Source organism: Sinohyriopsis cumingii, chromosome 1 (assembly GCF_028554795.1).
Source record: "Sinohyriopsis cumingii isolate HCF-2022 chromosome 1, ASM2855479v2, whole genome shotgun sequence".
NCBI classification, from domain to species: domain Eukaryota; kingdom Metazoa; phylum Mollusca; class Bivalvia; order Unionida; family Unionidae; genus Sinohyriopsis; species Sinohyriopsis cumingii.
Window position 1 is genome coordinate 180,315,226 of NC_142961.1, and position 13,413 is coordinate 180,328,638.

At 33.0% G+C, this 13,413-nt stretch overlaps 1 protein-coding gene across 1 annotated transcript in view; it reads left to right on the forward strand.

Annotated features, from left to right (window-relative positions):
* LOC149808489 (inactive tyrosine-protein kinase 7-like) overlaps positions 1-13,413 on the forward strand; it is a 168,285-nt gene that overhangs the window by 11,914 nt on the left and 142,958 nt on the right. Inside the window, exon 2 of the mRNA XM_089978075.1 lies at positions 2,403-2,705. Coding sequence (XP_089834201.1) covers positions 2,403-2,705 — 303 coding nt within the window. The remainder of the gene's footprint in view (positions 1-2,402; positions 2,706-13,413) is intronic.

Genomic DNA, 13,413 nt, shown 5'->3' on the forward strand with positions numbered 1-13,413 from the left:
AAAAGTGGATCTTGACAAGATTCTAACTCTACATTTCTTGTGGCATAATTATAGGCAGAAATTTGAAATGTGTTTTTCAAGATGGCGGTGTGCAGTTTTAAAAAGATCATGCCTGTAATTGAACTATTTGCAGGGATCATGAAGTTGCTATTTATCTTGGCTGATTTCCTTGTCTGGCCATCTCTGATTTCTTCAAACACTTCAACCTCTTCTTGCAATTGTGACATAATATGGTGAATATGGATTTAGAAATAAATTTCAGCCATGAAAGAAAGTCTGTGGCTGTCATAAAAGCGTGGTGTGAAAGGATTCAAATACAACTTGATTATAACACCATAAACTGCATACCAAATTTTAGCCATATCATTTGTACAGTTTTTTTTTACCAGTGCTAAAGTTCTATTGTCTGTTGAATATCATTATTGAACTTAGTCTTTGATATACTGTAATATGAAATTAAACTTGTCCTAAAAGGACACTTGTCATTTGTAGATAGACATTATTGGTATAGATTTTAAATATGCCCTTGACATTAATAAAAGAATTTCTCAGTGATGGTTCGTTTTAAATAAGTGTACCTTGTATTGAGGTAAGACAGATTTCCCTGTGTGTACTATCTTGGATGACACTTTTGCTAAGAACAACTCATCTGCTGATGGCCATATGACAGTTTGCCACAATCATTTTCCAGGATTATTTTGGCTGATTTGTAAATCCTTATAATGTCAGTTCATATCTCTGCTCATTCCCTTTCTTCACTATATACTATTTTCTTCCATGTTTTGTATATGTTGGATTTTCTCCTTCCAGGTGGTTTTGACATAGGTTTACATGTTGTGTTGATATATATTTGCTTGCTGTCTTGCTTTCTTTTTGTTTCTGTCCCACATCGAATTCCTTTATTCTTTCTTTGTTTCTTGATACTTCCTGATAAGTTCTTTTCCAGATCTGTAATTTTGATATGATGCTGCTATCCTGTAACAATACTGAGCGAGAACATGCAAGCAAACATCTCACCAAAATATGCTTTAATTAGTGAACTCTTTCCCATAACAGAAGTGTTCCATCATCTGGCAGTTGAGCCAGAATACTCAATCCTTTTTTTTTTATGTCTGTGGCAGTTGTTTTACAAGGGGGTTGAATGAAGTGAAAAACCTTACCATGTACAGCTCACAAAAGTATGTTAATAACAAATGTTGGAAGGTGATGAAAGAAAGAAAGGAGAGAATATTTGTACTTTAAGTAGAACTTCAAATGTACTCATTAAATGTAGCATGTTTTGCAGTTTCTGTTTTGTCTTAATAAGCTTCTTGGGGAATCAAGTCACATTTGTAGCAACTACGAAAGGTTTAAGTTCAGCAGTGAGTTAAATGCTGACACTGTTGTAATACATTTCCAGCACAATTTTTCATCACAGAGTTAAGGAGAATGTCAATATCATGAAACATGTAGATTGTTAATGTCCTACAGATTTGAGATACAACCCCTATCCACTTTCAGCACATCTAAATCCATTTCCATACATGGCAATACAGAGCACAAATACAGAGTAACATGTTTGCAACAATTAGCTGTGTCATAAGCATTAGTACCATGAATACGTGTATACAAGTCAAGTTCAACTGCAAAGCAATGTAGACCCAGATCTGCCACTGCATACAGTGAAAGCAGATTAGGATCCAAATTGTTTCTTCTGATGGTTACTCCTGACAAATGGGATATACTTAGATCTGCTAGCAACACATTTTGAAATGATAGATCGACGTCATTGCAGTATGCAGTTGGACTTGACTTATAAGAGAGTGCATACAGTATAGTTTAGATGGGTACATATCAGTCAGATAGAAATGCTTACAGTATACAGGCCATGGTCAGTGGAGAACCTTGACAAGGCATGCGTCTTCATTGTGCTTTGTAGAGGAATAGTAAACAAATCATGAGATACCAACTGGTGTAAGAAAATGAAAGTACTGTTAACTGTTATGTTACAGTATTAGTTTTCTCATTATGAGTAAAATGTTATATCTCAATATTGCCACTTTTGTATGATGACAGTATGCAAGGATGACGGTATACGTGCTATATATTGTGACATTACAAGTGGTTTCCTGCTAAAAGGGTGCTGTAAAGAAAGGATCTGTCTTTCAATGAAAGACCACTCTGTTATGCACTTTCATTAGTTTATCTGTTTCATCATATGCCATCCTTCTATCAAGGCCATCTATTCGTTTCAGCAGGGATGGTTCTGTAATGGGTGGGAACACTGCATCACTAATATCTTTTAACATTTACTTCTTTACTTGTTGAATGATTTGCAAGATTTAGTAAATTGTAAAGGAAATTTTGTATGTTTGTATACATAACATGTAATATCAAGTTACATGTATTTTCATTATTTTTAGGAGTGTGGCTGTGTCATTGCCAGGACACATTTTACTTCAGCCTGAAGCCACAGGACCAAGATGTTATTGAGGGTAGTGAAGCTATGCTGTACTGTGATGTGTCAAATCGTAGACACATTACATTTCAATGGATTTTTAACAAGAAAACTTTTGACAACACAAGTCGGCGCTTTCAGGATGGTAGTAATCTAAGGATATTACGTGTGACTCGTGAAGAGGACACTGGTCAGTTTCAGTGCATTGCCACTAATGTAACTACAGGATTTTCCCTACAGAGCAATGAAGCAGTGCTGAATATTCAGTGTAAGTATAGAAAATAATGTGCACAAGGTCAGTGATTTTAAAGCTCTCTTAATGTATAAACAGTTTGCAGAATGCTCAGACCTTGATTTGACTTGTTTTTGGTTTAATTTGTTGACTGGTTTTTGGTTTAATTTGTTGATTTGTTTAAAAGATGGATCCCGATATTTTGTTTTTCCAACTCCTGACATGCTAGTGATCTTCCATTGTCAGCCTTAAGAGTTGCCCTGATTTCTGATACCATCTAATGAAAGAAGGGGTCAACATGAACTATCAGAGAAGGTTCCAAATTACTTGTCAGCATTTATTACTTCAGAGGCCTGTAGAGCTCTAGTCATGTGGCATATTTTAACAAATAAATGGGTGAAAAATGCATGAATAATTTTTTTAATGCATTCAGAATGTGTAGTTATATTGGGACTATTTAGTTCAAAGTTATCACTATTTCTTTTTTTTGTAAGCATGATTAGTGTTTTATTATGACACTTGATGAGTATAAAAACTATTCCATTTGGACAAGTTCTGAATGATCCATATATGCCATTCGGACAAGTTCTGAATGACCCATATATGCCATTTGGACAAGTTCTGAATGATCCATATATGCCATTTAGACAAGTTCTGAATGATCCATATATGCCATTTGGACAAGTTCTGAATGATCCATATATGTTTCCATTGATAGTACTTGATCTGGTGAATACACTTGTTAGAGCCATGTAATTGAGTGGAGCCAGAGTTAGTTTTTGTCACTGAGCCATTTTACATTTTTCTTGAAATCTTTATGACTCGGACTGGTATCACTAGGTTTGTGTTGTACAATGTTCATAGATACGCTGTAAAAGATAACCACAATGCCCAGTATGTTTGGGGAGTAAAATATAAAAAGTAAAGTTTAGTTCTATCTAGTGTGATTGAGCCTTTCTATCAGTTTCTAGTAAAATTAATACCCAATCAAAAAGAAATCATTGCTAATCTTCAACATATTAGCTATTGACTATATTAATGATTTGTGAATGTGATTTGATCAATAAATCACATTATTTTCTCTGATGAATCAGACTTGAACAATCTATACAGGAAAAAATGAATGGAAAACAAAATATTAAAATAGTGTTTTTTTCTCCATCCAAGTATTGTTTTGTGTTTGTACGCTCACTTCATAGATGTGTCATTAACTTTAGGCTGCACACTAACGATTTGTATACAAAGTAAAATACCTGTATAGTAAATACATGTACAGTAAAATTCTTGAACAGTAAAATACATGTACAGGAAAATATCTGTTTGTACAGTAAAATAGGTGTATTGTAAAATACCTGTACAGTGAAAGACCTGTACAGTAAAATGTGTGCAGTAAATACATGTACAGTAAGTAAAATACCTGTTTGTACAGTAAAATACATGTACAGTAAGCAAGGTTTTGGGGAAGAATGGTCTTGTAATAATCTTAAACTGTATGAGGAAAACACATTTTTGCAATGTGTCTGCAACAGAGACAGAGATGCCCTCTGTTATAGGTAAAGTATACCAGTAATTCTATAAGGCCACCATGATTGCAACAACCTAGACACAATCCAAAAAATAGTACATTGTATAAAATATATGAGGGAAAATGAATCAGTCTGATTCTCTGCTCAGGACAGAGCCATTTGGTATCAGTCTATCAAACTGTTATCAGACACAACTCTTACTGTTAGTTTCTTGTTAGTTAACTGGTGAAATGCCAGATAGACTTTGTATAAAGTCTTTTCATTATATTGACAGCAACTTTCCAAATAAATCTTTTCTGTCTTGGATTCTTTGGAATACTTACAAATCAGATAAGTCCAAGAGAAAACAGACAAAGTTCATTTGTTGAGTTGATGCTTTGATCAAGAAAGTGGACCCCAATAGCCTAGCTTAATGGTGACCAATTATTTTTTATTTGTCCCATTTACTGGACAGCTCTCAATATGGAACTGTTGATAGTTTGATATGAAAGGAGGACATTCCACAAGGAGTGCATGTTTAGAACACCCTCACTGTGAGGTCATTCATTATAGCATGGTTCCATTTTTATGGCAGGTAGGGCAATGGCTTCCATTTTAACAAGTGGTATTAAAAAAAAAATATATATATATATATATATATATATATATATATATATATATATATATATATATATATATATATATATATATATATATATATATTCCAGTACTATAATGAAGGAGTAGTATATTTAATTTGTCTTGTAACCCCATGCTATGTGGTAACATTTGACAGACAGTAGAGAGGAAAGTGTGCTATCTTCCTTGGGGTATTGTTAATTATGGTGTGAGTAAATTGTTCTCCTTAGACCAACAACCTTGTTTTGGTGAAGATTTATGAACTGTACATGCATGCTTGTCCTTGCGCATAGACACGTACTGTTTCAGGGTTCAGTCTTGAGCAGGTTTAATGCAGCTGGTAGTTGATGTCCCCTTAGAAAAATCCTGCCATGTCAGGGTGGCACATTAAGACTGCAAGCAGGATACGCCTTGCACTTTAATGGACCAGCACCTAACTTTGTTTCTGAGTGGTGCAGTTATTGATGGTTAAAGGATCGGCTTCAGTGAGATGCTTACCAAAATACTATGCATTTTAAACATGGCAATAGGACAAAAACAAGTTGCCTGGTTACAACACTTTTGTTGCAAGAAATTGCACTTTTAGTCACTTTGCATGTCATGGTGACCTATAATATATGCAGGCTCAGTGATGCATAATGAAGAGATGGCCTAATTTTTCTGTCTTGTGTCAGTAAGATCCTTTAGCATTTTGCCTAAAGATAATAATTCCAATAATGCAGCCAATTCTGAACTGATTTGTGACTTTGATCATTGACTACTTTAATAAGCTAAATGTCAGTCACTGTCTTGTTGGAGAAAAAAAAAATCAAATATTAAATGTATTCAAAATTTATTTGTAATGCTTATGAGAGTTAAAAATTTTATTACTTTGCCTAACTTTCATTACTTTACCTAAATTTCATTACTTTACCTAAATTTTCATTACTTTGCCTAACTTTCATTACTTTACCTAAATTTCATTACTTTACCTAAATTTCGATACTTTGCCTAAATTTCATTACTTTACCTAACTTTCATTACTTTGCCTGACTTTCATTACTTTACCTAAATTTCATTACTTTACCTAAATTTCATTACTTTACCTAAATTTCATTACTTTACTTAAATTTCATTACTTTGCCTAACTTTCATTACTTTACCTAACTTTCATTACTTTGCCTAACTTTCATTACTTTGCCTAACTTTCATTACTTTACCTAAATTTCATTACTTTACCTAACTTTCATTACTTTACCTAAATTTCATTACTTTACCTAACTTTCATTACTTTACCTAAATTTCATTACTTTGCCTAACTTTCATTACTTTACCTAAATTTCATTACTTTACCTAACTTTCATTACTTTACCTAAATTTCATTACTTTACCTAAATTTCATTACTTTACCTAAATTTCATTACTTTACCTAAATTTCATTACTTTACCTAAATTTGATTACTAGAAAGAATGACAAATGGATTTTCATAGAAAAGAATTTGTTTTTGTCAATAAAAGATTTTTAATTTTTGATTATACATAGTTTGATTCCTTCTCTTTGTTGAAAATACTCTATAGTAAGTTTATTCTGCTTATTGAAGAATAATTAATAATATATCCATGATTTTGGTTGTATTTATTCTCTGATCTTCATGTAACATGTAGCTGATTGGTTTAGAAAAAGTAGTACCAAATATTAATTTCTTGGTGGCCCATTTTAAAAATCTTGATGAACCAGGGGCTCCATTATGTGTAATCCTAGACTGAACCCTGCTGTTTCATTAGGTAGGTTTGTATTGTTTTGTTGGAACTAAAATTGTAAGAAATGGTTTTGTTTTGGTGTCTTATGGTACATAACACAAAAGGTTATATGGTGCTAAGGCAGTTGGTGTAAAATGCCTTGCCAAGGATACACTTGATAGCTGACTGGCCTAATCTGATGATAAGATTCAAACCGAGACTATTTCAGTCATGAGTTGGGCACAATAACCATTGAGCCACACTGGTCTCCCATTAGTTACTTTACAACATTTAGTTTGTTGCCAAGTCTACATCTCTAGGTGTGCAAGGTGTTAAAGTTTGTTGGGTCAGAAAGTAAAGTCATATCAAAGAAGAAATTTTCTTGAGAAGAAATTTGTGTTATTAAAGGCTTGTCCTGATGTTTGAGTTACCTTGAAATTTTGTTCTAATTAATCATAGGAAGAAAACAACATATTTGTCATAAATGAATAATGGTTGTACATATTCAAAATTGTGAAGAGGCAAATTTAATTTCAGCTACAGGTTTACCCTAGGGCACTTATACTTTGACATAGTAAATAGAACTATAGTTAAAGGTCTTTGATCTATTCAGAACCTATTATGATCAGAGACAAAGAGTATCAAAGGTATAAAACTGGAAAAAATCCCATCATTGCAAAAGATATTGTAATTTAAATTGGAGATGCCATCAAATTAAGAAAAGATGCAATCTGAGGGGTCCATTTTCTTTGATAGAAGTTTTCTATCAAGTATGTATAACTCTATTGTGAAATAGGTAAATTCTTGCCTGATTTCAAATCAGACACCATTTTGGTAAATATTACTAACACATATGTACAGCTTCTGCAGTTTAAAAACTTGCATCATTTCAAAGATAGTGATCATAAAATTATTATTATTTAGTTTTCCTTTATATTGTCACTGATAGACAAAAATGTATGTATCCTTAAATTTACATGCGACCTAGATTATGGTGTACGTTGTATTGAAAAAGCCCTTTCATGGGGTATCATGGTACTTTCATTTTGAAAGTATCATTTAATGGTGTTTGTTTAAAAGGCATTTTTAACATTATTGAACATATCATACCAAGGAAAAGGGACAAATCGTCTTTTACAAGAACACACAGGGGCTGCCAGTCTGGGCTGCACAATCTTGGATTGTGAGTCTGACACTGTCAGCTGAGCTACTGTGACTCCTATATAGTTTAAACTGATTAATGATTTGTTTTACTCATTGCCATTTGGCATTTTGTAATATATAATCACCATATATTAAAAAATTGTACTTGCCTCTGATGGTTTATTTTATTATCACTTTGGAGGCCTTATTTTTGATAGAATTTTGATCAGACTTGCAATATAGCCTTAAATATGACTAGGTCTTACTTGTCTTTGATAATGATTGGGAATCATGCATATTAATGAGGTGATCTTGCATGTAATTTACTGTATGTGTTAATACATGAAGTAAGATCCACACAATTTAATGACTTGATCTTGTGTCTGCTTGTCAACACTTTAATATAAAATAATCAGAAGAACCAACAAACTTTATTATCAGCAAGAAATTTGCACATTAAAGTGGTGATCTCAGATTGGATCAGCTCTAAGAGAGTAGTTGTGATTTTAATCAAACTTTATAAATAGGCCAATCTCATCAAGCAGTTAAATGATTTATATTATACATGTATTTACCTTTCTACACTTTAGTCCTCATCCAGATTTGATAAAAAGCTTTGTATTAATTTCTTGAAATGACATCAATGATGAGCAGAAGACAAGGATAACATAAAGAACTGACTGACATGAATACATGTTAATGGTCTGGTGAGCTTTGGAATTTCCCGTCTGCTGAGTTTTAGTACCATATCTGATACAACATTGCATTTCATGTTGGGAAAATTATCATTAGTAATTATATATTGAGTGATGTTTTTACATTAAGAAATTTTGAAAGCTATGATTTGATTGGTCATCAGAACATGACCTCTCATCAGATCTGCAGTTTTATACGTAAATTTCAGTTTTAATCAGTTTGAAGTTGAGCAAGTCAGGTGAGTGATAAAAGACCATCTTGAAACTTTTGTTTAGGCATGTACATGTTTTTATTGAATTTTGGTGCATCGAGAAAAAGTAGGTCCTGTTTTGACCTTAAATATCAAAGATACTTGAGAAATTAATTTGAATTAAATGACTTTTTAGGAAAATAAACCTTTGCTCTGTCGTATTTCCCAGTCTTAATCCCCACACTTTATTGTTCTTTTCTAAAAGTGTAGAAGTATTGATCTTAAGAAATTATTATGTGTGATACTACTTGTGATACCAAAAGTAACATCAGGAATTTGTATGGCTGTGTCTTCAAAGCGAAGTCATCAAGTGGTCTAGATGTTTTGTGTCACAGGCTATCAAATAATTATGCATAATGGAAGAATGTTGACGTTGTGTTATGGAGGATGTAGTCACACAAAGTGTGTTTGTAACCAAACATGATCATCTGGTAAAATGTTTTGTGTAAGCATCCATTTTAGTAGCATGAGTTTCAACTACTTTCTTCTGTTTTCATGTTCTGCTATCCTTTTAATTGGAGTGTGTGATCTTGCTGGTTGATTTGAATTCCAGTGTTGCCATGTGTCTATCCTTTCTCAGTCACGAGTCAAAAAGGTAAAGTGTCATCAGATCTGAAAATCCAGCAACAATAGGCCTTCTATTTGTACAAGCATGTTGCCAAGGGGTATTTTTAAGTTTAAATTAGAAAGACACTGAGTTTTATGTTTGCTTCCCCTATTTTAAAATGGAAAAATAAATAGCATGTTTTTTCTTAAATGGTATTCATCAGTTAAATTGTACCACTCCTTGATTATTTAGGAGCAGTCTTTGTCCAGATCTGTAGGGTGAGAAAGGTTGCTATATTGAAGCTGGTTTGGATCTTTGAATGATAGACAATCTAATCACCAGTTGCTTACCTGTGATGAGTAAACAACCATTATCATTGAGAATGGAAAAGCTACCTCTGAATTAGAGTGGCACATGCCCAAGGTGTGCGCCAGAGGAAATGGGGTACTATTCAACAAAGTAATGAACAATCTTTAATCAAAATTTGATATCTGTCCATATTGACTGAGTTATGCAATTATCTTGGGAAGGATTCCTGGCTACAAGAACAGATGGGGACATCTAGATATGGTCATTGTTGAGGCAGAATGCCAGGGGCAGTAATATCTGATTAACCTTAGACCACTGTCTTCAGTGACAAAATACTGGTAATCAGTTTATCAACTTTTGACAGAAAATGTCCTTTGAAAATTTTGTTCGATTTGCTAGTTTATTAAAGATTTCCATACTGTGTGACCTTGCTGGAGAAGAATTCACACAAGTTTTCCTTATCATAGTTGTTCAGTAGATGCATAATTACTAAACTTAAACGTCCAAAGGTTGAAATCTGCAATTGAATAGGGATAGAAAAATATTTAAACTATATGCATGTAATGAGAGTGGTTGGAAGTGTGGCACTGGTCATTACATTCTTGGTCAAATCTTTTAACTTTTTTGTGTAAAATTAAAATATTGTTAATTTGGTTTATTTTGTCTGATATTTAGTTATTGTATCATATTTAATTATTTGTTTGGAGTTTGTTAAACCTAAATGGGTTTGGTTTATGCAGAAAGTTTGTTAAACCTAAATGGATTTGGTTTATGCAGAAAGTTGTTATATTTGGACATTTTTCTATTTAATGACCATTTACATTTGGATTTCATAAAGTCATGATTAACACTTATATTTTAGGATTATGGTTCTAATTTTCATTTGGGTCAGGCATTTAAGTCAAAGATTACATGCATGTTTAGCGTTTTCCATGCAGCTGTTGCTTCCTTCTCTTACATGGCCATATAGATATTTGAGGGTACAACTTCATTTAGATAGTTTGGTATATTAAATTTTAGCTTACAACTTGTCCAATAAATCAGCCCGACAAAAGTTGTTAGATTAGTAGGATTTATGATTTTTCATCAATCACTTTAAATTGTGTCTTTGCAAAGGGACATCAGAAGATTATTGAGTTGTCTGTTCTTCTCACTTTAATCATGTCTTTTAATTAAGACCATTAAAACATTTGACCTGCAGTTGGAAGGCATATGTTATCTCAAATGAAAAAAAACGAAATCCTTGGACTTTTTCCCAGAGTTTGTTTACGGCCAATGAAGTCATGGCAATAATCTTATAAGTAAATAGTGTGTGACAATTCACTGGCAGGGTTCCTGTAATTTGCTACATTTGCCTCAATCAGGCTCAGTTGTATTCAGGGCATAAATATGCTGCCCTTGTCACATCAAAACAAGGTCCTTGACGCTTTGCTTTGAAGTCAAATCAGAGATATGAAATTGCAAGGATTGGAGCTTATTGCAAATAGCAACAGAACTTGAGATCCGTCTGTCGTTGATATGTATTCATATTTGTGGAAATCACTTAGTTTTATATGTTTAAGTGAAAGTTACTTCGTATCTTGTACATATGATCCATCTACATTAACCACATTAAATTTTCAAAACAAAATACTGATCCTTCTAAACCTGGTTTACATAAAAGCTTAAATATTTCTGTGATATTGGTATTTATCCTTTCTATTTTGTTATAAGCGTACAGTCAATGGAATTTCACCATGTATGTGAATTTGTGTGTTAATCAAAGGTATAGTTCATCACAAAGTTGAACTTTCTGAAACATAAAAGTCGTAAAAGAGTTCATAACATAATCTACTTATTATTGCTCTATGGTATGACATCATTATGAAAACTACAACTAGCATAAATAAGGATATTTTCAATATCCACAAGCATGATTTATATTCTGACATAAAAATGCACAAAAAATCAGGAAACATACAGTTCTTTTTTCAGCTGTTACTTATAACTAGTAAAGGGCTAGCTTTATGACCTTTGTGTTTGGTTGCCTTCAATAATCCACAGTTATAACTAGTAAAGGGCTAGCTTAAAGACCTTTGTCTTTGGTTGCCTTCAGTAATCTACAAGAGTTATAACTAGTAAAGGGCTAGCTTTATGACCTTTGCGTTTAGTTGCCTTCAATAATCTAAAGAGTTATAGCTTGTAAAGGGCTAGCTTAAAGACCTTCGTGTTTGGTTGCCTTCAGTAATCTACATGCATTATTGAAGTTAATTTAATTAATTGATAGATAAACTTCTTTAAGCTATGGTGTTAGGGTTGAGTTTAGGCCCCTGGAATTAGTTGAATGCTTCCCAAGAACTGGAACAATAGACAGAGTTCTCATTACAAGCTAATGGCAAGATTTCTTTCGAGGGTCCTGAATTAAAATGGTGCTGCTCAGACACCAAATATAGTCACCATAGTAACCATCTTTACCAGCTTGTGATCACTACTTTTCCAGAATGATTGATAATTTCATCCAATGACTTGATGTTTGCTTGATCATAAATGAAAATGAGCTACCTGACATCCTTGATTGATGGTCATGTTGAAATTTTGCTTTCACCAAAGGACTTCGTATAATGTCTGCGTGGTGTTATGCATACTTGATTTAATTATATATCTGATTTAATATATATTTTTTTCAATTTAATTGTTTGTCAGTTTTAATTTTTTAAAAATATTTTTCATTACATGCTACTGTAATGTAAATGTATTTACTAGAGATGATATTTTTTTTTTCAGAAAATAGTTTGACCATGACTGTTTAATAAACACCAGGTGTTGATCTAGATTCTGACCTTGATTGAAAATTAGTAGCAACCACATAAACAAGTTCTGTTTTATTTTAAAATGATTGGTTGTTGTTGAGGTCATGATGGGACTTCATGTTTAAGATGTAAAGAATATATTTTATTTTTTATTTCTTAGAGTAAAATGATTGATTTTCTTCAGGGTCACACTGGGTGTATGTGACATTTAACAAGTACATAATTCTCTGAGCTTCCAGAACATGATCACGTGACCCCCTTGTTTACATTTTTGAAGACCATATAACCTCTGTTTTGGAGAATTATTCACAGTAGAAGCTGGGCTGTTAAACTGGAAGTTGTATGTTGTGCTGTTTGGAGTTATTTCAAATTACTTGGATTCAAAAGGATTAATTCTGTTATTTTTCTGGAAAATACATGTGCTCATGTGAGATTTTTATTCCACCCAGATGAACAGCCATATCAACATGGGGTTCAAAGGTACCATTCTCATGATACAAAGTTGCTCCTACATAAACTTGCTGTTTACAATGGACATCTTGAAAATCCTGTTGTCACTACCACCACCCCCCCATGGATGGTCATATTGATACAGGATTTCAACAAAAGACTTCTGATACTGTCTACTTGATCCTAAATGAAAGTACTGCCAATCTAACATTCATTATGGCTACCTTAGCAACTGATTTTTGAAAATATTGTTATCCCCCAAGAACATCAGAGATACTTTCAACACTTGGCAGTAACAATGAAGAAATGGTCTTGTCTTGATTTCCTAAAATATCTTTTCAGCCCCCAGAGCATCAGTCCCTTTGAGTGACTCTTGTTCATAGGCTGCTGTTTAAAAAAATATCTTTTACTTCTTATGTCTGAAATTTGTTCTTAAACACTGGCAGTTATAAAAATCTTTCCAGGCATTCAGAATTTTGGGGAAAACACTGATGTGTCACCACTTTCCTTGATTTATCCATGAGTGTTCTAATTGAAAGCTGGCAGTTCCAGCATAATTTACTACTGTTACAAAGTTTTTTCCACCATCTATTTTTTTCTAAACTCATTCTGTTCAAATTATATATTAAATATATCTTCCAGATGCTTATTCCAATCAATTGCCACCTGTTTAGAGTTCTGGCAGAAACACCAAATG